Source organism: Oncorhynchus mykiss, chromosome Y, assembly GCF_013265735.2.
Source record: "Oncorhynchus mykiss isolate Arlee chromosome Y, USDA_OmykA_1.1, whole genome shotgun sequence".
In the NCBI taxonomy this organism is placed as follows: Eukaryota; Metazoa; Chordata; class Actinopteri; order Salmoniformes; family Salmonidae; genus Oncorhynchus; species Oncorhynchus mykiss.
Genome location: NC_048593.1, coordinates 25,482,401 through 25,506,524, shown reverse-complemented (window position 1 = coordinate 25,506,524; position 24,124 = coordinate 25,482,401). Strand labels below are relative to the sequence as shown.

Genomic DNA, 24,124 nt, shown 5'->3' with positions numbered 1-24,124 from the left:
CTCTAGCCCTATGTATCTCTAGCTCCATGTATCTCTAGCCCCATGTATATCTAGCCCCATGTATATCTAGCCCCATGTATCTCTAGCCCCATGTATCTCTAGCCCCATGTATCTCTAGCCCTATGTATCTCTAGCTCCATGTATCTCTAGCCCCATGTATCTCTAGCCCCATGTATCTCTAGCCCCATGTATCTCCAGCCCTATGTATCTCTAGCTCCATGTATCTCTAGCCCCATGTATCTCTAGCCCCATGTATCTCTAGCCCCATGTATCTCTAGCTCCATGTATCTCTAGCTCCATGTATCTCTAGCCCCATGTATCTCTAGCCCCATGTATCTCTAGCCCCATGTACCTCTAGCCCCATGTAGCTCTAGCCCCATGTATCTCTAGCCCCATGTATCTCTAGCCTCATGTATCTCTAGCCCCATGTATCTCTAGCCCCATGTATCTCTAGCCCCATGTATCTCTAGCTCCATGTATCTCTAGCCCCATGTATCTCTAGCTCCATGTATCTCTAGCCCCATGTATCTCTAGCCCCATGTATCTCTAGCTCCATGTATCTCTAGCTCCATGTATCTCTAGCTCCATGTTCTCTAGCCTCATGTATCTCTAGCCCCATGTATCTCTAGCCTCATGTATCTCTAGCTCCATGTATCTCTAGCCCCATGTATCTCTAGCTCCATGTATCTCTAGCTCCATGTATCTCTAGCCCCATGTATCTCTAGCTCCATGTATATCTAGCCCCATGTATATCTAGCCCCATGTATCTCTAGCCCCATGTATCTCTAGCCCCATGTATCTCTAGCCCCATGTATCTCTAGCCCCATGTATCTCTAGCCCTATGTATCTCTAGCTCCATGTATCTCTAGCCCCATGTATATCTAGCCCCATGTATATCTAGCCCCATGTATCTCTAGCCCCATGTATCTCTAGCCCCATGTATCTCTAGCCCTATGTATCTCTAGCTCCATGTATCTCTAGCCCCATGTATCTCTAGCCCCATGTATCTCTAGCCCCATGTATCTCCAGCCCTATGTATCTCTAGCTCCATGTATCTCTAGCCCCATGTATCTCTAGCCCCATGTATCTCTAGCCCCATGTATCTCTAGCTCCATGTATCTCTAGCTCCATGTATCTCTAGCCCCATGTATCTCTAGCCCCATGTATCTCTAGCCCCATGTACCTCTAGCCCCATGTAGCTCTAGCCCCATGTATCTCTAGCCCCATGTATCTCTAGCCTCATGTATCTCTAGCCCCATGTATCTCTAGCCCCATGTATCTCTAGCCCCATGTATCTCTAGCTCCATGTATCTCTAGCCCCATGTATCTCTAGCTCCATGTATCTCTAGCCCCATGTATCTCTAGCCCCATGTATCTCTAGCTCCATGTATCTCTAGCTCCATGTATCTCTAGCTCCATGTTCTCTAGCCTCATGTATCTCTAGCCCCATGTATCTCTAGCCTCATGTATCTCTAGCCCCATGTATCTCTAGCCCCATGTATCTCTTGCCCCATGTATCTCCAGCCCTGTGTATCTCTAACTCCATGTATCTCTAGCCCCATGTATCTCTAGCCCCATGTATCTCCAGCCCTATGTATCTCTAGCTCCATGTATCTCTAGCCCCATGTATCTCTAGCTCCATGTATCTCTAGCCCCATGTATCTCTAGCCCCATGTATCTCTAGCTCCATGTTCTCTAGCCCCATGTATCTCTAGCTCCATGTTCTCTAGCCCCATGTATCTCTAGCCCCATGTATCTCTAGCTCCATGTATCTCTAGCTCCATGTTTCTCTAGCCCCATGTATCTCTAGCGCCATGTATCTCTAGCTCCATGTATCTCTAGCCCCATGTATCTCTAGCTCCATGTATCTCTAGCCCCATGTATCTCTAGCCCCATGTATCTCTAGCCCCATGTATCTCCAGCCCTATGTATCTCTAGCTCCATGTATCTCTAGCCCCATGTATCTCTAGCCCCATGTATCTCTAGCCCCATGTATCTATAGCTCCATGTATCTCTAGCCCCATGTATCTCTAGCCTCATGTATCTCTAGCCCCATGTATCTCTAGCCCCATGTAGCTCTAGCCCCATGTATCTCTAGCCCCATGTATCTCTAGCCTCATGTATCTCTAGCCCCATGTATCTCTAGCCCCATGTATCTCTAGCCCCATGTATCTCTAGCTCCATGTATCTCTAGCCCCATGTATCTCTAGCTCCATGTTCTCTAGCCCCATGTATCTCTAGCCCCATGTATGTCTAGCTCCATGTATCTCTAGCTCCATGTATCTCTAGCTCCATGTTCTCTAGCCCCATGTTCTCTAGCCCCTTGTATCTCCAGCCCTATGTATCTCTAACTCCATGTATCTCTAGCCCCATGTATCTCTAGCCCCATGTATCTCTAGCTCCATGTAGCTCTAGCCCCATGTATCTCTAGCTCCATGTATCTCTAGCTCCATGTTCTCTAGCCCCATGTATCTCCAGCCCTATGTATCTCTAGCTCCATTTATCTCTAGCCCCATGTATCTCTAGCCCCATGTATCTCTAGCCCCATGTATCTCTAGCGCCATGTATCTCTAGCCCCATGTATCTCTAGCCCCATGTATCTCTAGCCCCATGTAACTCTAGCCCCATGTATCTCTAGCCTCATGTATCTCTAGCCCCATGTATCTCTAGCCCCATGTATCTCTAGCCCCATGTATCTCTAGCCCCATGTATCTCTAGCCCCATGTATCTATAGCTCCATGTATCTCTAGCCCCATGTATCTCTAGCCCCATGTATCTCTAGCCCCATGTAGCTCTAGCCCCATGTAGCTCTAGCCCCATGTATCTCTAGACCCATGTATCTCTAGCCTCATGTATCTCTAGCCCCATGTATCTCTAGCCCCATGTATCTCTAGCCCCATGTATCTCTAGCTCCATGTATCTCTAGCCCCATGTATCTCTAGCTCCATGTTCTCTAGCCCCATGTATCTCTAGCCCCATGTATCTCTAGCTCCATGTATCTCTAGCTCCATGTATCTCTAGCTCCATGTTCTCTAGCCCCATGTTCTCTAGCCCCTTGTATCTCCAGCCCTATGTATCTCTAACTCCATGTATCTCTAGCCCCATGTATCTCTAGCCCCATGTATCTCTAGCTCCATGTAGCTCTAGCCCCATGTATCTCTAGCTCCATGTATCTCTAGCTCCATGTTCTCTAGCCCCATGTATCTCCAGCCCTATGTATCTCTAGCTCCATTTATCTCTAGCCCCATGTATCTCTAGCCCCATGTATCTCTAGCCCCATGTATCTCTAGCGCCATGTATCTCTAGCCCCATGTATCTCTAGCCTCATGTATCTCTAGCCCCATGTAACTCTAGCCCCATGTATCTCTAGCCTCATGTATCTCTAGCCCCATGTATCTCTAGCCCCATGTATCTCTAGCCCCATGTATCTCTAGCCCCATGTATCTCTAGCTCCATGTATCTCTAGCCCCATGTATCTCTAGCTCCATGTATCTCTAGCCCCATGTATCTCTAGCCCCATGTATCTCTAGCTCCATGTATCTCTAGCCTCATGTATCTCTAGCCCCATGTATCTCTAGCCTCATGTATCTCTAGCCCCATGTATCTCTAGCCCCATGTATCTCTAGCTCCATGTATCTCTAGCTCCATGTATCTCTAGCCCCATGTATCTCTAGCCCCATGTATCTCTAGCCCCATGTATCTCTAGCCCCATGTAGCTCTAGCCCCATGTATCTCTAGCCCCATGTATCTCTAGCCTCATGTATCTCTAGCCCCATGTATCTCTAGCCCCATGTATCTCTAGCCCCATGTATCTCTAGCCCCATGTATCTCTAGCTCCATGTATCTCTAGCCCCATGTATCTCTAGCTCCATGTTCTCTAGCCCCATGTATCTCTAGCCCCATGTATCTCTAGCTCCATGTATCTCTAGCTCCATGTATCTCTAGCTCCATGTTCTCTAGCCCCATGTATCTCTAGCCCCATATATCTCTAGCCTCATGTATCTCTAGCCCCATGTATCTCTAGCCCCATTTATCTCTAGCTCCATGTAGCTCTAGCCCCATGTATCTCTAGCTCCATGTATCTCTGGCTCCATGTTCTCTAGCCCCATGTATCTCCAGCCCTATGTATCTCTAGCTCCATGTATTTCTAGCCCCATGTATCTCTAGCCCCATGTATCTCTAGCCCCATGTATCTCTAGCTCCATGTATCTCTAGCCCCATGTATCTCTAGCTCCATGTTCTCTAGCCCCATGTATCTCTAGCCCCATATATCTCTAGCCTCATGTATCTCTAGCCCCATGTATCTCTAGCCCCATGTATCTCTAGCCCCATTTATCTCTAGCCCCATTTATCTCTAGCTCCATGTAGCTCTAGCCCCATGTATCTCTAGCTCCATGTATCTCTGGCTCCATGTTCTCTAGCCCCATGTATCTCCAGCCCTATGTATCTCTAGCTCCATGTATTTCTAGCCCCATGTATCTCTAGCCCCATGTATCTCTAGCCCCATGTATCTCTAGCTCCATGTGTCTCTAGCTCCATGTTCTCTAGCCCCATGTATTTCTAGCCTCATGTATCTCTAGCTCCATGTATCTCTAGCTCCATGTTCTCTAGCCCCATGTATCTCCAGCCCCATGTATCTCTAGCCTCATGTATCTCTAGCCCCATGTATCTCCAGCCCTATGTATCTCTAACTCCATGTATCTCTAGCCCCATGTATCTCTAGCCCCATGTATCTCCAGCCCTATGTATCTCTAGCTCCATGTATCTCTAGCCCCATGTATCTCTAGCTCCATGTATCTCTAGCCCCATGTATCTCTAGCCCCATGTATCTCTAGCTCCATTTATCTCTAGCCCCATGTATCTCTAGCTCCATGTTCTCTAGCCCCATGTATCTCTAGCCCCATGTATCTCTAGCTCCATGTATCTCTAGCTCCATGTATCTCTAGCCCCATGTATCTCTAGCTCCATGTATCTCTAGCTCCATGTATCTCTAGCCCCATGTATCTCTAGCTCCATGTATCTCTAGCCCCATGTATATCTAGCCCCATGTATCTCTAGCCCCATGTATCTCTAGCCCCATGTATCTCTAGCCCCATGTATCTCTAGCTCCATGTATCTCTAGCTCCATGTATCTCTAGCCCCATGTATCTCTAGCTCCATGTATCTCTAGCCCCATGTATATCTAGCCCCATGTATCTCTAGCCCCATGTATCTCTAGCCCCATGTATCTCTAGCCCCATGTATCTCTAGCCCTATGTATCTCTAGCTCCATGTATCTCTAGCCCCATGTATATCTAGCCCCATGTATATCTAGCCCCATGTATCTCTAGCCCCATGTAGCTCTAGCCCCATGTATCTCTAGCTCCATGTATCTCTGGCTCCATGTTCTCTAGCCCCATGTATCTCCAGCCCTATGTATCTCTAGCTCCATGTATTTCTAGCCCCATGTATCTCTAGCCCCATGTATCTCTAGCTCCATGTATCTCTAGCCCCATGTATATCTAGCCCCATGTATCTCTAGCCCCATGTATCTCTAGCCCCATGTATCTCTAGCCCCATGTATCTCTAGCCCCATGTATCTCTAGCCCTATGTATCTCTAGCTCCATGTATCTCTAGCCCCATGTATATCTAGCCCCATGTATATCTAGCCCCATGTATCTCTAGCCCCATGTATCTCTAGCCCCATGTATCTCTAGCCCTATGTATCTCTAGCTCCATGTATCTCTAGCCCCATGTATCTCTAGCCCCATGTATCTCTAGCTCCATGTATCTCTAGCCCCATGTATCTCTAGCCCCATGTATCTCTAGCCCCATGTATCTCTAGCGCCATGTATCTCTAGCCCCATGTATCTCTAGCCCCATGTATCTCTAGCCCCATGTAACTCTAGCCCCATGTATCTCTAGCCTCATGTATCTCTAGCCCCATGTATCTCTAGCCCCATGTATCTCTAGCCCCATGTATCTCTAGCCCCATGTATCTCTAGCCCCATGTATCTATAGCTCCATGTATCTCTAGCCCCATGTATCTCTAGCCCCATGTATCTCTAGCCCCATGTAGCTCTAGCCCCATGTAGCTCTAGCCCCATGTATCTCTAGCCCCATGTATCTCTAGCCTCATGTATCTCTAGCCCCATGTATCTCTAGCCCCATGTATCTCTAGCCCCATGTATCTCTAGCTCCATGTATCTCTAGCCCCATGTATCTCTAGCTCCATGTTCTCTAGCCCCATGTATCTCTAGCCCCATGTATCTCTAGCTCCATGTATCTCTAGCTCCATGTATCTCTAGCTCCATGTTCTCTAGCCCCATGTTCTCTAGCCCCTTGTATCTCCAGCCCTATGTATCTCTAACTCCATGTATCTCTAGCCCCATGTATCTCTAGCCCCATGTATCTCTAGCTCCATGTAGCTCTAGCCCCATGTATCTCTAGCCCCATGTATCTCTAGCCCCATGTATCTCTAGCCCCATGTATCTCTAGCCCCATGTATCTCTAGCTCCATGTATCTCTAGCCCCATGTATCTCTAGCTCCATGTTCTCTAGCCCCATGTATCTCTAGCCCCATGTATCTCTAGCTCCATGTATCTCTAGCTCCATGTATCTCTAGCTCCATGTTCTCTAGCCCCATGTATCTCTAGCCCCATATATCTCTAGCCTCATGTATCTCTAGCCCCATGTATCTCTAGCCCCATTTATCTCTAGCTCCATGTAGCTCTAGCCCCATGTATCTCTAGCTCCATGTATCTCTGGCTCCATGTTCTCTAGCCCCATGTATCTCCAGCCCTATGTATCTCTAGCTCCATGTATTTCTAGCCCCATGTATCTCTAGCCCCATGTATCTCTAGCCCCATGTATCTCTAGCTCCATGTATCTCTAGCTCCATGTTCTCTAGCCCCATGTATCTCTAGCCTCATGTATCTCTAGCTCCATGTATCTCTAGCTCCATGTATCTCTAGCCCCATGTATCTCTAGCCCCATGTATCTCTAGCCTCATGTATCTCTAGCCCCATGTATCTCTAGCCCCATGTATCTCTAGCCCCATGTATCTCCAGCCCTATGTATCTCTAACTCCATGTATCTCTAGCCCCATGTATCTCTAGCCCCATGTATCTCCAGCCCTATGTATCTCTAGCTCCATGTATCTCTAGCCCCATGTATCTCTAGCTCCATGTATCTCTAGCCCCATGTATCTCTAGCCCCATGTATCTCCAGCCCTATGTATCTCTAGCTCCATGTATCTCTAGCCCCATGTATCTCTAGCTCCATGTATCTCTAGCCCCATGTATCTCTAGCCCCATGTATCTCTAGCTCCATGTATCTCTAGCCTCATGTATCTCTAGCCCCATGTATCTCTAGCCTCATGTATCTCTAGCCCCATGTATCTCTAGCCCCATGTATCTCTAGCTCCATGTATCTCTAGCTCCATGTATCTCTAGCCCCATGTATCTCTAGCCCCATGTATCTCTAGCCCCATGTATCTCTAGCCCCATGTAGCTCTAGCCCCATGTATCTCTAGCCCCATGTATCTCTAGCCTCATGTATCTCTAGCCCCATGTATCTCTAGCCCCATGTATCTCTAGCCCCATGTATCTCTAGCCCCATGTATCTCTAGCTCCATGTATCTCTAGCCCCATGTATCTCTAGCTCCATGTTCTCTAGCCCCATGTATCTCTAGCCCCATGTATCTCTAGCTCCATGTATCTATAGCTCCATGTATCTCTAGCCCCATGTATCTCTAGCCCCATGTATCTCTAGCCCCATGTAGCTCTAGCCCCATGTAGCTCTAGCCCCATGTATCTCTAGCCCCATGTATCTCTAGCCTCATGTATCTCTAGCCCCATGTATCTCTAGCCCCATGTATCTCTAGCCCCATGTATCTCTAGCTCCATGTATCTCTAGCCCCATGTATCTCTAGCTCCATGTTCTCTAGCCCCATGTATCTCTAGCCCCATGTATCTCTAGCTCCATGTATCTCTAGCTCCATGTATCTCTAGCTCCATGTTCTCTAGCCCCATGTTCTCTAGCCCCTTGTATCTCCAGCCCTATGTATCTCTAACTCCATGTATCTCTAGCCCCATGTATCTCTAGCCCCATGTATCTCTAGCTCCATGTAGCTCTAGCCCCATGTATCTCTAGCCCCATGTATCTCTAGCCCCATGTATCTCTAGCCCCATGTATCTCTAGCCCCATGTATCTCTAGCTCCATGTATCTCTAGCCCCATGTATCTCTAGCTCCATGTTCTCTAGCCCCATGTATCTCTAGCCCCATGTATCTCTAGCTCCATGTATCTCTAGCTCCATGTATCTCTAGCTCCATGTTCTCTAGCCCCATGTATCTCTAGCCCCATATATCTCTAGCCTCATGTATCTCTAGCCCCATGTATCTCTAGCCCCATTTATCTCTAGCTCCATGTAGCTCTAGCCCCATGTATCTCTAGCTCCATGTATCTCTGGCTCCATGTTCTCTAGCCCCATGTATCTCCAGCCCTATGTATCTCTAGCTCCATGTATCTCTAGCCCCATGTAGCTCTAGCCCCATGTATCTCTAGCCCCATGTATCTCTAGCTCCATGTATCTCTAGCTCCATGTTCTCTAGCCCCATGTATCTCTAGCCTCATGTATCTCTAGCTCCATGTATCTCTAGCTCCATGTATCTCTAGCCCCATGTATCTCTAGCCCCATGTATCTCTAGCCTCATGTATCTCTAGCCCCATGTATCTCTAGCCCCATGTATCTCTAGCCCCATGTATCTCCAGCCCTATGTATCTCTAACTCCATGTATCTCTAGCCCCATGTATCTCTAGCCCCATGTATCTCCAGCCCTATGTATCTCTAGCTCCATGTATCTCTAGCCCCATGTATCTCTAGCTCCATGTATCTCTAGCCCCATGTATCTCTAGCCCCATGTATCTCCAGCCCTATGTATCTCTAGCTCCATGTATCTCTAGCCCCATGTATCTCTAGCTCCATGTATCTCTAGCCCCATGTATCTCTAGCCCCATGTATCTCTAGCTCCATGTATCTCTAGCCTCATGTATCTCTAGCCCCATGTATCTCTAGCCTCATGTATCTCTAGCCCCATGTATCTCTAGCCCCATGTATCTCTAGCTCCATGTATCTCTAGCTCCATGTATCTCTAGCCCCATGTATCTCTAGCCCCATGTATCTCTAGCCCCATGTATCTCTAGCCCCATGTAGCTCTAGCCCCATGTATCTCTAGCCCCATGTATCTCTAGCCTCATGTATCTCTAGCCCCATGTATCTCTAGCCCCATGTATCTCTAGCCCCATGTATCTCTAGCCCCATGTATCTCTAGCTCCATGTATCTCTAGCCCCATGTATCTCTAGCTCCATGTTCTCTAGCCCCATGTATCTCTAGCCCCATGTATCTCTAGCTCCATGTATCTCTAGCTCCATGTATCTCTAGCTCCATGTTCTCTAGCCCCATGTATCTCTAGCCCCATATATCTCTAGCCTCATGTATCTCTAGCCCCATGTATCTCTAGCCCCATTTATCTCTAGCTCCATGTAGCTCTAGCCCCATGTATCTCTAGCTCCATGTATCTCTGGCTCCATGTTCTCTAGCCCCATGTATCTCCAGCCCTATGTATCTCTAGCTCCATGTATTTCTAGCCCCATGTATCTCTAGCCCCATGTATCTCTAGCCCCATGTATCTCTAGCTCCATGTATCTCTAGCTCCATGTTCTCTAGCCCCATGTATCTCTAGCCTCATGTATCTCTAGCTCCATGTATCTCTAGCTCCATGTATCTCTAGCCCCATGTTTCTCTAGCCCCATGTATCTCTAGCCTCATGTATCTCTAGCCCCATGTATCTCTAGCCCCATGTATCTCTAGCCCCATGTATCTCCAGCCCTATGTATCTCTAACTCCATGTATCTCTAGCCCCATGTATCTCTAGCCCCATGTATCTCCAGCCCTATGTATCTCTAGCTCCATGTATCTCTAGCCCCATGTATCTCTAGCTCCATGTATCTCTAGCCCCATGTATCTCTAGCCCCATGTATCTCCAGCCCTATGTATCTCTAGCTCCATGTATCTCTAGCCCCATGCATCTCTAGCTCCATGTATCTCTAGCCCCGTGTATCTCTAGCCCCATGTATCTCTAGCTCCATGTATCTCTAGCCCCATGTATCTCTAGCTCCATGTTCTCTAGCCCCATGTATCTGTAGCTCCATGTATCTCTAGCTCCATGTATCTCTAGCCCCATGTATCTCTAGCTCCATGTATCTCTAGCTACATGTATCTCTAGCCCCATGTATCTCTAGCCCCATGTATCTCTAGCCCCATGTATCTCCAGCCCAATGTATCTCTAGCCCCATGTATCTCTAGCCCCATGTATCTCTAGCCCCATGTATCTCTAGCTCCATGTATCTCTAGCTCCATGTATCTCTAGTCCCATGTATCTCTAGCCCCATGTATCTCTAGCCCCATGTAGCTCTAGCCCCATGTATCTCTAGCCCCATGTATCTCTAGCCTCATGTATATCTAGCCCCATGTATCTCTAGCCCCATGTATCTCTAGCCCCATGTATCTCTAGCCCCATGTATCTCTAGCTCCATGTATCTCTAGCCCCATGTATATCTAGCCCCATGTATCTCTAGCCCCATGTATCTCTAGCCCCATGTATCTCTAGCCCCATGTATCTCTAGCTCCATGTATCTCTAGCCCCATGTATCTCTAGCTCCATGTTCTCTAGCCCCATGTATCTCTAGCCCCATGTATCTCTAGCTCCATGTATCTCTAGCTCCATGTATCTCTAGCTCCATGTTCTCTAGCCCCATGTATCTCTAGCCCCATGTATCTCTAGCCTCATGTATCTCTAGCCCCATGTATCTCTAGCCCCATGTATCTCTAGCCCCATGTATCTCTAGCCCCATGTATCTCTAGCTCCATGTAGCTCTAGCCCCATGTATCTCTAGCTCCATGTATCTCTAGCTCCATGTATATCTAGCTCCATGTTCTCTAGCCCCATGTATCGCCAGCCCTATGTATCTCTAGCTCCATGTATTTCTAGCCCCATGTATCTCTAGCCCCATGTATCTCTAGCCCCATGTATCTCTAGCTCCATGTATCTCTAGCTCCATGTTCTCTAGCCCCATGTATCTCTAGCCTCATGTATCTCTAGCTCCATGTATCTCTAGCTCCATGTTCTCTAGCCCCATGTATCTCTAGCTCCATGTATCTCTAGCCCCATGTATCTCTAGCCCCATGTATCTCTAGCCCCATGTATCTCTAGCCCCATGTATCTCCAGCCCTATGTATCTCTAACTCCATGTATCTCTAGCCCCATGTATCTCTAGCCCCATGTATCTCCAGCCCTATGTATCTCTAGCTCCATGTATCTCTAGCCCCATGTATCTCTAGCCCCATGTATCTCTAGCCCCATGCATCTCTAGCCCCATGTATCTCTAGCTCCATGTTCTCTAGCCCCATGTATCTCTAGCTCCATGTTCTCTAGCCCCATGTATCTCTAGCCCCATGTATCTCTAGCTCCATGTATCTCTAGCTCCATGTATCTCTAGCCCCATGTATCTCTAGCTCCATGTATCTCTAGCTCCATGTATCTCTAGCCCCATGTAGCTCTAGCCCCATGTATCTCTAGCCCCATGTATATCTAGCCCCATGTATCTCTAGCCCTATGTATCTCTAGCTCCATGTAACTCTAGCCCCATATATCTCTAGCCCCATGTATCTCTAGCCCCATGTATCTCCAGCCCTATGTATCTCTAGCTCCATGTATCTCTAGCCCCATGTATCTCTAGCCCCATGTATCTCTAGCCCCATGTATCTCTAGCTCCATGTATCTCTAGCCCCATGTATCTCTAGCCCCATGTATCTCTAGCTCCATGTATCTCTAGCCCCATGTATCTCTAGCTCCATGTATCTCTAGCCCCATGTATCTCTAGCTCCATGTATCTCTAGCCCCATGTATCTCTAGCTCCATGTATCTCTAGCCCCATGTATCTCTAGCCCCATGTATCTCTAGCCCCATGTATCTCTAGCCCCATGTATCTCTAGCTCCATGTATCTCTAGCCCCATGTATCTCTAGCCCCATGTATCTCTAGCCCCATGTATCTCTAGCTCCATGTATCTCTAGCCCCATGTATCTCTAGCCCCATGTATCTCTAGCTCCATGTATCTCCAGCCCCATGTCTCTCTAGCTCCATGTATCTCTAGCTCCATGTTCTCTAGCTCCATGTATCTCTAGCCCCATGTATCTCTAGCCCCATGTATCTCTAGCCCCATGTATCTCTAGCCCCATGTATCTCTAGCTCCATGTATCTCCAGCCCCATGTATCTCTAGCTCCATGTATCTCTAGCCCCATGTATATCTAGCTCCTTGTATCTCTAGCCCCATGTATCTCTAGCTCCATGTATCTCTAGCCCCATGTATCTCTAGCTCCATGTATCTCTAGCCCCATGTATATCTAGCCCCATGTATCTCTTGCTCCATGTATCTCCAGCCCCATGTATCTCTAGCTCCATGTATCTCTAGCTCCATGTTCTCTAGCTCCATGTATCTCTAGCCCTATGTATCTCTAGCCCCATGTATCTCTAGCTCCATGTATCTCCAGCCCTATGTATCTCTAGCTCCATGTTCTCTAGCCCCATGTATCTCTAGCTCCATGTATCTCTAGCCCCATGTATCTCTAGCCCTATGTATCTCTAGCCCCATGTATCTCTAGCTCCATGTATCTCCAGCCCTATGTATCTCTAGCTCCATGTTCTCTAGCCCCATGTATCTCTAGCCCCATGTATCTCTAGCTCCATGTATCTCTAGCTCCATGTATCTCTAGCTCCATGTTCTCTAGCTCCATGTATCTCTAGCTCCATGTATCTCTAGCCCCATGTATCTCTAGCTCCATGTATCTCTAGCTCCATGTATCTCTAGCTCCATGTATCTCTAGCCCCATGTATCTCTAGCTCCATGTATCTCTAGCTACATGTATCTCTAGCCCCATGTATCTCTAGCCCCATGTATCTCTAGCCCCATGTATCTCCAGCCCAATGTATCTCTAGCCCCATGTATCTCTAGCCCCATGTATCTCTAGCCCCATGTATCTCTAGCTCCATGTATCTCTAGCTCCATGTATCTCTAGTCCCATGTATCTCTAGCCCCATGTATCTCTAGCCCCATGTAGCTCTAGCCCCATGTATCTCTAGCCCCATGTATCTCTAGCCTCATGTATATCTAGCCCCATGTATCTCTAGCCCCATGTATCTCTAGCCCCATGTATCTCTAGCCCCATGTATCTCTAGCTCCATGTATCTCTAGCCCCATGTATCTCTAGCTCCATGTTCTCTAGCCCCATGTATCTCTAGCCCCATGTATCTCTAGCTCCATGTATCTCTAGCTCCATGTATCTCTAGCTCCATGTTCTCTAGCCCCATGTATCTCTAGCCCCATGTATCTCTAGCCTCATGTATCTCTAGCCCCATGTATCTCTAGCCCCATGTATCTCTAGCCCCATGTATCTCTAGCCCCATGTATCTCTAGCTCCATGTAGCTCTAGCCCCATGTATCTCTAGCTCCATGTATCTCTAGCTCCATGTATATCTAGCTCCATGTTCTCTAGCCCCATGTATCGCCAGCCCTATGTATCTCTAGCTCCATGTATTTCTAGCCCCATGTATCTCTAGCCCCATGTATCTCTAGCCCCATGTATCTCTAGCTCCATGTATCTCTAGCTCCATGTTCTCTAGCCCCATGTATCTCTAGCCTCATGTATCTCTAGCTCCATGTATCTCTAGCTCCATGTTCTCTAGCCCCATGTATCTCTAGCTCCATGTATCTCTAGCCCCATGTATCTCTAGCCCCATGTATCTCTAGCCCCATGTATCTCTAGCCCCATGTATCTCCAGCCCTATGTATCTCTAACTCCATGTATCTCTAGCCCCATGTATCTCTAGCCCCATGTATCTCCAGCCCTATGTATCTCTAGCTCCATGTATCTCTAGCCCCATGTATCTCTAGCCCCATGTATCTCTAGCCCCATGCATCTCTAGCCCCATGTATCTCTAGCTCCATGTTCTCTAGCCCCATGTATCTCTAGCTCCATGTTCTCTAGCCCCATGTATCTCTAGCCCCATGTATCTCTAGCTCCATGTATCTCTAGCTCCATGTATCTCTAGCCCCATGTATCTCTAGCTCCATGTATCTCTAGCTCCATGTATCTCTAGCCCCATGTAGCTCTAGCCCCATGTATCTCTAGCCCCATGTATATCTAGCCCCATGTATCTCTAGCCCTATGTATCTCTAGCTCCATGTAACTCTAGCCCCATATATCTCTAGCCCCATGTATCTCTAGCCCCATGTATCTCCAGCCCTATGTATCTCTAGCTCCATGTATCTCTAGCCCCATGTATCTCTAGCCCCATGTATCTCTAGCCCCATGTATCTCTAGCTCCATGTATCTCTAGCCCCATGTATCTCTAGCCCCATGTATCTCTAGCTCCATGTATCTCTAGCCCCATGTATCTCTAGCTCCATGTATCTCTAGCCCCATGTATCTCTAGCTCCATGTATCTCTAGCCCCATGTATCTCTAGCTCCATGTATCTCTAGCCCCATGTATCTCTAGCCCCATGTATCTCTAGCCCCATGTATCTCTAGCCCCATGTATCTCTAGCTCCATGTATCTCTAGCCCCATGTACCTCTAGCCCCATGTATCTCTAGCCCCATGTATCTCTAGCCCCATGTATCTCTAGCTCCATGTATCTCTAGCCCCATGTATCTCTAGCTCCATGTATCTCTAGCCCCATGTATCTCTAGCCCCATGTATCTCTAGCTCCATGTATCTCTAGCCCCATGTATATCTAGCTCCATGTATCTCTAGCCCCATGTATCTCTAGCTCCATGTATCTCCAGCCCCATGTATCTCTAGCTCCATGTATCTCTAGCCCCATGTATTTCTAGCTCCATGTATCTCTAGCCCCATGTATCTCTAGCTCCATGTATCTCTAGCCCCATGTATCTCTAGCTCCATGTATCTCTAGCCCCATGTATCTCTAGCCCCATGTATCTCTAGCTCCATGTATCTCCAGCCCCATGTATCTCTAGCTCCATGTATCTCTAGCTCCATGTTCTCTAGCTCCATGTATCTCTAGCCCCATGTATCTCTAGCCCCATGTATCTCTAGCCCCATGTATCTCTAGCCCCATGTATCTCTAGCTCCATGTATCTCCAGCCCCATGTATCTCTAGCTCCATGTATCTCTAGCCCCATGTATATCTAGCTCCTTGTATCTCTAGCCCCATGTATCTCTAGCTCCATGTATCTCTAGCCCCATGTATCTCTAGCTCCATGTATCTCTAGCCCCATGTATATCTAGCCCCATGTATCTCTTGCTCCATGTATCTCCAGCCCCATGTATCTCTAGCTCCATGTATCTCTAGCTCCATGTTCTCTAGCTCCATGTATCTCTAGCCCTATGTATCTCTAGCCCCATGTATCTCTAGCTCCATGTATCTCCAGCCCTATGTATCTCTAGCTCCATGTTCTCTAGCCCCATGTATCTCTAGCTCCATGTATCTCTAGCCCCATGTATCTCTAGCCCTATGTATCTCTAGCCCCATGTATCTCTAGCTCCATGTATCTCCAGCCCTATGTATCTCTAGCTCCATGTTCTCTAGCCCCATGTATCTCTAGCCCCATGTATCTCTAGCTCCATGTATCTCTAGCTCCATGTATCTCTAGCTCCATGTTCTCTAGCTCCATGTATCTCTAGCTCCATGTATCTCTAGCCCCATGTATCTCTAGCTCCATGTATCTCTAGCTCCATGTATCTCTAGCTCCATGTTGTCTAGCTCCATGTATCTCTAGCTCCATGTATCTCTAGCTCCATGTATCTCTAGCCCCATGTATATCTAGCTCCTTGTATCTCTAGCCCCATGTATCTCTAGCTCCATGTATCTCTAGCCCCATGTATCTCTAGCTCCATGTATCTCTAGCCCCATGTATATCTAGCCCCATGTATCTCTTGCTCCATGTATCTCCAGCCCCATGTATCTCTAGCTCCATGTATCTCTAGCTCCATGTTCTCTAGCTCCATGTATCTCTAGCCCTATGTATCTCTAGCCCCATGTATCTCTAGCTCCATGTATCTCCAGCCCTATGTATCTCTAGCTCCATGTTCTCTAGCCCCATGTATCTCTAGCTCCATGTATCTCTAGCCCCATGTATCTCTAGCCCTATGTATCTCTAGCCCCATGTATCTCTAGCTCCATGTATCTCCAGCCCTATGTATCTCTAGCTCCATGTTCTCTAGCCCCATGTATCTCTAGCCCCATGTATCTCTAGCTCCATGTATCTCTAGCTCCATGTATCTCTAGCTCCATGTTCTCTAGCTCCATGTATCTCTAGCTCCATGTATCTCTAGCCCCATGTATCTCTAGCTCCATGTATCTCTAGCTCCATGTATCTCTAGCTCCATGTTGTCTAGCTCCATGTATCTCTAGCTCCATGTATCTCTAGCTCCATGTATCTCTAGCCCCATGTATCTCTAGCTCCATGGATGGCATTCAGGTCTAATGCATAGATTATAATAGTAGAGGCAAGCTCTGACTTTTTGAGACACGTATTGACCCCCCCCCCCCCCCCCCCCCCCCTAACTGGAAACCTTCATCATGGGTTTGACATAGTGGATCATGAAAACATGCTGAATATCTTCTTTGGCCTGCTAGGAGTATTGCCAGCTTCATGACTGATGCACCACATGCAGTACAATGCTTCTGGCTGCTGTATGTGTCTCCTGCCACCCAGCTTATCTCCTTGACTGGTGACTGCAGTCCCTGACAGACCCGGCAAACTGAGTAAACAACACCGATTCTTACTCCAGCCGGTCAGGTGCTCTGCACAACTGACTCTCCAATTATTTATTGGGCATCCATGTTATGAGAACCATTTTGGGCTGGGAGGCTTTTGACAGGGTTGCTTGTTGGATATCCATTTGATCCATTGATGTTATGGGGTGAATTCCAATCTTCAGAAAGCTACTGTGTAAATGTAAACACATCTCCCATGCGTCTATAAGCTAGACACAACTGTCAGGTCTATCTCGCTCTCGCTCTCTCTCGTGCCTGCTGGTATGGCGATAGGTGACAGGTTGGAAGATTCAATATGTGACAAGTGTGTCTTTTTGCCAACAGGTAAATGATGCTGGAGGCTGTGTGACTGGCTACTATGGGACCGAAGAGGGGCTATTTCGTGGATGTCACCATGGTGACTGCACTCTGCCTGCTGTGTGAGTACTACTTATGCATTTCCTCTGTAATGAACTATATGTCATTCACTCTCTACTCAGGTTGTAACAGCACTTTGTGTTGGCCTTCCTAGGTGTCAGCCATGGTCAGAAGCCGGAGGTGCGTGCCAAGGAAGGGGGTGTGGTGGAGATGGAGTGTAGACTGCCAGCCACGGACACGGGTGCGTCTGTGTCCCTGCACGTGGTGGAATGGGTGCGCCAGGGCTTCGAGATCCCAGTCCTGATCAAGTTTGGAGTGTATGCTCCTCGGGTGCATCCCAACTACGAGGGTAAGTCCGTCTTCATCCTATCAGGAGCTCAACTGGGATCTAATCTTACCTTAAGAGTCTTTAATTTCAGCCCGATATCAGGACTGTCTCAGCACAGCCACTTCAAGAGGCCTTGTCCATTTACACTCACATGCCCCCTATCCTACATTCAAAGTATATCCAGACTTCATTCTACCTATATCCTACCTCAACAGTAACGTTAGTTCAATACAGCTTCAGTCCTCCTAACTGCACCACACCCCATTGGTCTTTCCATCTATCGTCAGGATGCTTTGTTGGAGCTGGGGGTTTTGTGTTAGTTGTGTCTCTCAGATTGCATCATGGTCTATTGTCCCCATTCTGCCATAGGGTCTGTGGGGAAAAGGGATCTTCAATAGAGAAGAAATACCTTTTGTGACCGCTTCTGTCCTTGAAAGTCTCAGACAAAAGGCTAGACGTGGACAGAGGGAGAGCAAGTCTGGGTGTTTTTCATCCTCCTTTAGTTAGGATCGTCCTGTGTTCCAAAGGGATGGTGGGATTGAGATTTGACCTGTCGACCTCTCTGATCATTGGAATTTGTGCACGGGCGCAGATGCGTTCATGTTTGTGTGTTGGCTAGGGCTCAGAAAGGCCACTATACACCTGCTCAGCCCATTCCTATCACAGTGTTAGGTATCCAGATGACACACTGATACCAAACACGAGAATACGATAACGATACAGAAATGTACAGGGTAATAAAGTCATTCAGCCGCCTGTGATGACAAGCCATAATGAGTAGGTACGTACAGATGTATGATCTTAAATTGATCACCCTGTTGCAGGAGAACTTTACTGCAATGCAGAACATTTCAAACTTGTGGTGTATTTTAGGTTTTCAAAGGCTTCTAAAGTTTGGAATTTCCACTTAGAAATTTCAGACTTGATTTTCCCTTACAAAAAATGTAGCAACCCCTACAAAAATGTACTTGAATTATAATCCACATAACATTTCACATTTCCTGTTGCTGCAGGAAAAATGGGTTCAAATGGGATTCTTTGGCTGTCCCTGTAGGATAATCATTTTTGGTTCCATGTAGAACTATTTTGGGTTCCATGTAGAACCCTCTGTGGAAAGGGTTCTACAGGGATCCCAAAAGGATTCTACCTGGAACTGAAGGAGTTCACCAGGAACCAAAAAGGGATCTTCAATGGGGACAGCCGAAGAACCCTTTTAGGTTCTAGATAGCACCTTTTTTTTCTTAGAGTGTACATCTGTACATGGCAGGGGGACTGAGGATTCACCTCATGTCAATAAAATACACTAGCCTTTTTTCTCTATCCTTGAAGAAGAACCTCCATTTGTTCAGTGATGCCATTTGTGACTGATTGCAGTTTTGCACTAAACGTGAAGCTTACTAGGGCTATACAGGCCACTAACAAAGACAACTACCCACAACTAAGGCGGTAAAACAGGCTGCCTAAGTATGATTCCCAATCAGAGACAACGATAGACAGCTGCCTCTGATTGGGAACCACACACAGAAATACAAAATATAGAATGCCCACCCCACATCACACCCTGACCTAACCAAATAGAGAAATAAAATGGCTCTCTAAGGTCAGGAGGCTCCGGACTGGGGGCCGTCGCTGGAGGCTCCAGACAGGAGACCGTTACTGGAGGCTCCGGACCGCGGATCAATACTGGAGGCTTCGTGCCATGAATCATCACTGGAGGCTTCGTGCCATGGATCCTCACTGCAGGCTCCGGGCCATGGATCATCACTGGAGGCTTCGTGCCATGAATCATCACCGGAGGCTTCGTGCCATGGATCATCACTGGAGGCTTCGTGCCATGGATCATCACCGGAGGCTTCGTGCCATGGATCATCACCGGAGGCTTCGTGCCATGGATCATCACTGGAGGCTCCGTGCCATGGATCATCACTGGAGGCTTCGTGCCATGGATCATCAGTGGAGGCTTCGTGCCATGGACAATCACTGGAGGCTTCGTGCCATGGATTATCACTGGAGTGAGGAGACGTATAGGCATTCTGGTGCGTGGAGCTGCCACAGGGCTTACCAGGCTGGGGAGACATACAGGAGGCCTGGTTCTGGGAGCAGGCACAGGACTCAGCAGGCTGGGGAGACATACAGGAGGCCTGGTTCTGGGAGCAGGCAAAGGACTCACCAGGCTTTTGAGACATACTGGAGGCTTTGTTCTTGGAGCAGGCACCGGATATACTGGGCCGCGGAGGCGCACTGGAGGTCTCGAGTGTAGAGCCTGCCCAACCCGTCCTGGCTGGATGGTTACCTTCGCCCGGCAAATGTGGGGTGCTGGCACAGAACGCACTGGGCTGTGGAAACACAGTGCGCAGAGCCGGCGCAGGATATCCTTTTTGGAGTGGCCTCCCGGTCTTACGTGCCAGTCGTGACCCTGTGTAATCCCGGGCCCTTTTTCTCGCTGCCTCCGCCTTCCACCTGCTCCCACGGCAGGCGATCCTTTCCCACCAGGATCTCCTCTCACGTCCAGGATCCTTTTCCATTCAGGATGTCCTCCCATGTCCATTCCTCCAGAAAACGCTGCTCCTCCCGGCCCACACCGCCTGGTCCGTTTGTGGTGAGTAGTTCTGTCACGAACGTCGTCAGGGAAATGACCGGACCAAGGTGCAGCGTGGTAAGCGTTTTCTGGGGATCTTCTATGGGGACAGCCGAAGAACCCTGTTAGGTTCTAGATAGCACCTTTTTTTCTTAGAGTGTACATCTGTACATGGCAGGGGGAGTGAGGATTCACCTCATGTCAATAAACGACACTAGCCTTTTTTCTCTACCCTTGAAGAAGAACCTCCATTTGTTCAGTGATGCCATTTATGGCTGATTGCAGTTTTGCACTAAATTGTATCTTCACATGCCACGAACGTCGTCAGGCAAATGACCAGACCAAGGTGCAGCGTGGTGAGCGTACATTTTTCTTTATTAAGAATGTCGCCAACAAAACAAGAAACACCAAAAACGAATGTGAAGCTTACTAGGGCTATACAGGCCACTAACAAAGACAGCTACCCACAACTGAGGTGGCAAAACAGGCTGCCTAAGTATGATTCCCAATCAGAGACAACGATAGACAGCTGCCTCTGATTGGGAACTACACTCGGCCAAACACACAGAAATACAAAACATAGAATACCCACCCCACATCACACCCTGACCTAACCAAATAGAGAAATAAAACATCTCTCTAAGGTCAGGTCGTGACATCACAAGGACACAAACTATATGCAGACAAGGACAGGGACAACAACATACGCTTGACAATAGTGGAGGAAGGGCAATAGTATTCTACCTATTTTCTAAACAGCATCACCTGATTCTGTCACGTGAAAAAACCATCTGATGCCATGGAAACAAATAAGAGTCTAAAATGATCAGTAATAACAACCTTCTCCAGTAACAAACAGATTGTTTTAAAAGCTTATGTTCAGAGCAACAAAAGGCTAAAAAGAGGCATTATCTGGTCTGAGTCCACCTTTCTCACAGCTAACTGGTGACTGATGGGAAGGACAAGTGTAGCTTGGGAAGGGGAGGTTTGGTGGGGAGTAGATGAGGTGTTGAGTTCCCTTCCTCGGGCATGTCTCTTCTCAGGTGTATTTTGCTAGACAGCCCCTCAGCTTGACTCTCAGGGCTGTGTCAGTTAGACTCAATGTCCACTTGTCATATCAAACACTTTAGCTCCGTATACTACTGTATGTTACTCACCTGTTAGCTCAATCTATATTTAATCATATGCTAAACATGCTACATGCTTCATGAATTCAAAATGACTATGCTGGTATTAAGTAGTGATGGGGGGAAAATCGATACAGTTACATATTGCAATATTATTTTTAAACGATGCCTTTATATTGATATTTGACTCCCAAGTATTGATTTGTAGGTGGTGTTAGCTAGAGCTAGTCGGCTGTACCTGCACCAAAACTCAAGTATTGATTTGTAGGTAGTATTAGCTAGAGATAGTTGGCTGTACCTGCCCTAAAACTCCTGTATTTTTCATCATATAGCTTGTTTTCCATCTTCTTTTTGAATAGTGAGCCAAAATGTTTTCAGCACTTTTATTTCCATGACTGATCAAATCTCGTTTTCTCATGGCTTTTGCTTGTTTGTGATGAATGTGTGCGTGCGTTGAAGTACCAAATGCTGCCCGCGGCCAGTGACGGACTTCTACGTCACACTGATTTAGTTCGAATAACATACTGGAAGCTTCTTAAGGAGGGTGGTGCTTGGAATCATTGTTCTTCCTCTGTCAGCCATGGTTACCTGTAAGAAAACACATGCCGTGATCATTGCTTTGCACAAAAATGGCTTCACAGGCAAAGATATTACTGCCAGTAAGATTACACCTAAATCAACCATTTATTGGATCATCAAGAACTTCAAGGAGAGCGATTCAATTGTTGTGTAGAAGGTTTCAGGGCTCCCAAGAAAGTCCAGCAAGCGCCAGGACCGTCTCCTAAAGTTGATTCAGCTGCGGGATCGGGGCACCACCAGTACAGAGCTTGCTCAGGAATGGCAGCAGGCAGGTGTGAGTGCATCTGCATGCATAGTCAGGTGAAGACTTTTGGAGGATGGCCTGGTGTCAAGAAGGGCAGCAAAGAAGCCATTTCTCTCCAGGAAAAACATCAGGGACAGACTGATATTCTGAAAAAGGTACAGGGATTGGACTGCTGAGGACTGGGGTCAAGTCATTTTCTCTGATGAATCCCCTTTCCGATTGTTTGGGGCATCCGGAAAAAAGCTTGTCCGGAGAAGACAAGGTGAGCGCTACCATCAGTCCTGTGTCATGCCAACAGTAAAGCATCCTGAGACCATTCATGTGTGGGGTTGCTTCTCAGCCAAGGGAGTGGGCTCACTCACAATTTTGCCTAAGAACACAGCCATGAATAAAGAATGGTACCTACACATTCTCTGAGAGCAACTTCTCCCAACCATCCAGGAACAGTTTGGTGATGAACAATGCCTTTTCCAGCATGATGGAGCACTTTGCCATAAGGCAAAAGTGGTAACTAAGTGGCTTGGGGAACAAAACATCGATATTTTGGGACCATGGCCAGGAAACTCCCCAGACCTTAATCCCATTGAGAACTTGTGGTCAATCCTCAAGAGGCGGGTGGACAAACAAAACCCCACAAATTCTGACAAACTCCAAGCATTGATTATGCAAGAATAGGCTGCCACCAGTCAGGATGTGGCCCAGAAGTAACAGTTTTTTACAATCCCTTTGGCACTAATTTCAGAACCTTGTGGTCATTTTTCAAAACTAGACACAAAACTCAAAACGGTCATCACTTGTAACACAGGCTGTCCAATGTTCAAAACATTGCATTGTGCATTCATATCTTTAAAGAAACCTTGCACTTGCAGAATCATTGGTTCAAATAACTAATTTATCACGAAATACCATAGGAACATTCATTTAGATCTCCCGCACACAAGATACCGATAGTTTCACTGTGTAGTTGTTTGTTCAATCATTAAATATTGTAGTACAAAATATGTGATACATGTTTCATTATGGTACTACACGTAAATACATCACTGCAAAAGGACTAGTAGAGAGAATACTACAGACACAGTGGACTCATTGAACAAAATCTGAAATGTATTGATGAAATACAATACAATTACTCATAGGTTTCTTTGAATCAAAGCAACAATAATTAGCTACAAAAAAAGAAAAAAACTACAATAAAACATCAACTGCAGTGTTCCTCACCTGGCTTACTGTAAAACATCAACTGCAGTGTTCCTCACCTGGCTTACTGTAAAACATCAACTGCAGTGTTCCTCACCTGGCTTACTGTAAAACATCAACTGCAGTGTTCCTCACCTGGCTTACTTTAAAACATCAACTGCAGTGTTCCTCACCTGGCTTACTGTAAAACATCAACTGCAGTGTTCCTCACCTGGCTTACTTTAAAACATCAACTGCAGTGTTCCTCACCTGGCTTACTGTAAAACATCAACTGCAGTGTTCCTCACCTGGCTTACTGTAAAAAGTCAAACAAAGGATTGGTTAATGTACTTCTATATTTCCCTCAACTCTGTCTTGTGGATTTGGCCATAGGTTCTCATCCACATCACAATGGATGTTTTCATTAGCCAAACATCTTGGGAAGAATCTTCTGGCATGGTGAATCCAGGCCTGACACTGGTCTGCCGTGATGTCATTGCATGGTGAATCCAGGCCTGACACTGGTCTGCCGTGATGTCATTGCATGGTGAATCCAGGCCTGACACTGGTCTGCCGTGATGTCATTGCATGCGTCATCCATGGCCTGGAGAAGGGCGGCTTGTTTGTGAGGCGCCTATCATATACCCTCCACCTCCATGTGGAGAAGAATTCCTCAATCGGGTTTTAGGAAAGGAGAGTATGGGGGTAAGTACAGGGTGGTAAATTGTGGATGGGCCTGAAACCAAGCTTGCACCATTTGAGAATGGTGGAACCTGACGTTATCCCACACAATGACATAGGTCATGCCATCAGCTTTACAGACCATGATTTAGCCCATCAAGGAAGGTTACATTCGAACAACGAATCATGTGGCTGCCTGCAACTCA

At 47.2% G+C, this 24,124-nt stretch overlaps 1 protein-coding gene across 1 annotated transcript in view; it reads left to right on the top strand.

The window, feature by feature from the left end:
- The window catches only part of LOC110509868 (protein turtle homolog A), an 80,966-nt gene that overhangs the window by 22,310 nt on the left and 34,532 nt on the right, over window positions 1–24,124 (top strand). Inside the window, exons 2-3 of the mRNA XM_036968165.1 lie at window positions 17,170–17,264; window positions 17,357–17,551. Of these exons, the coding sequence (XP_036824060.1) occupies window positions 17,204–17,264; window positions 17,357–17,551 (256 nt within the window). The 5' untranslated portion in view covers window positions 17,170–17,203. The remainder of the gene's footprint in view (window positions 1–17,169; window positions 17,265–17,356; window positions 17,552–24,124) is intronic.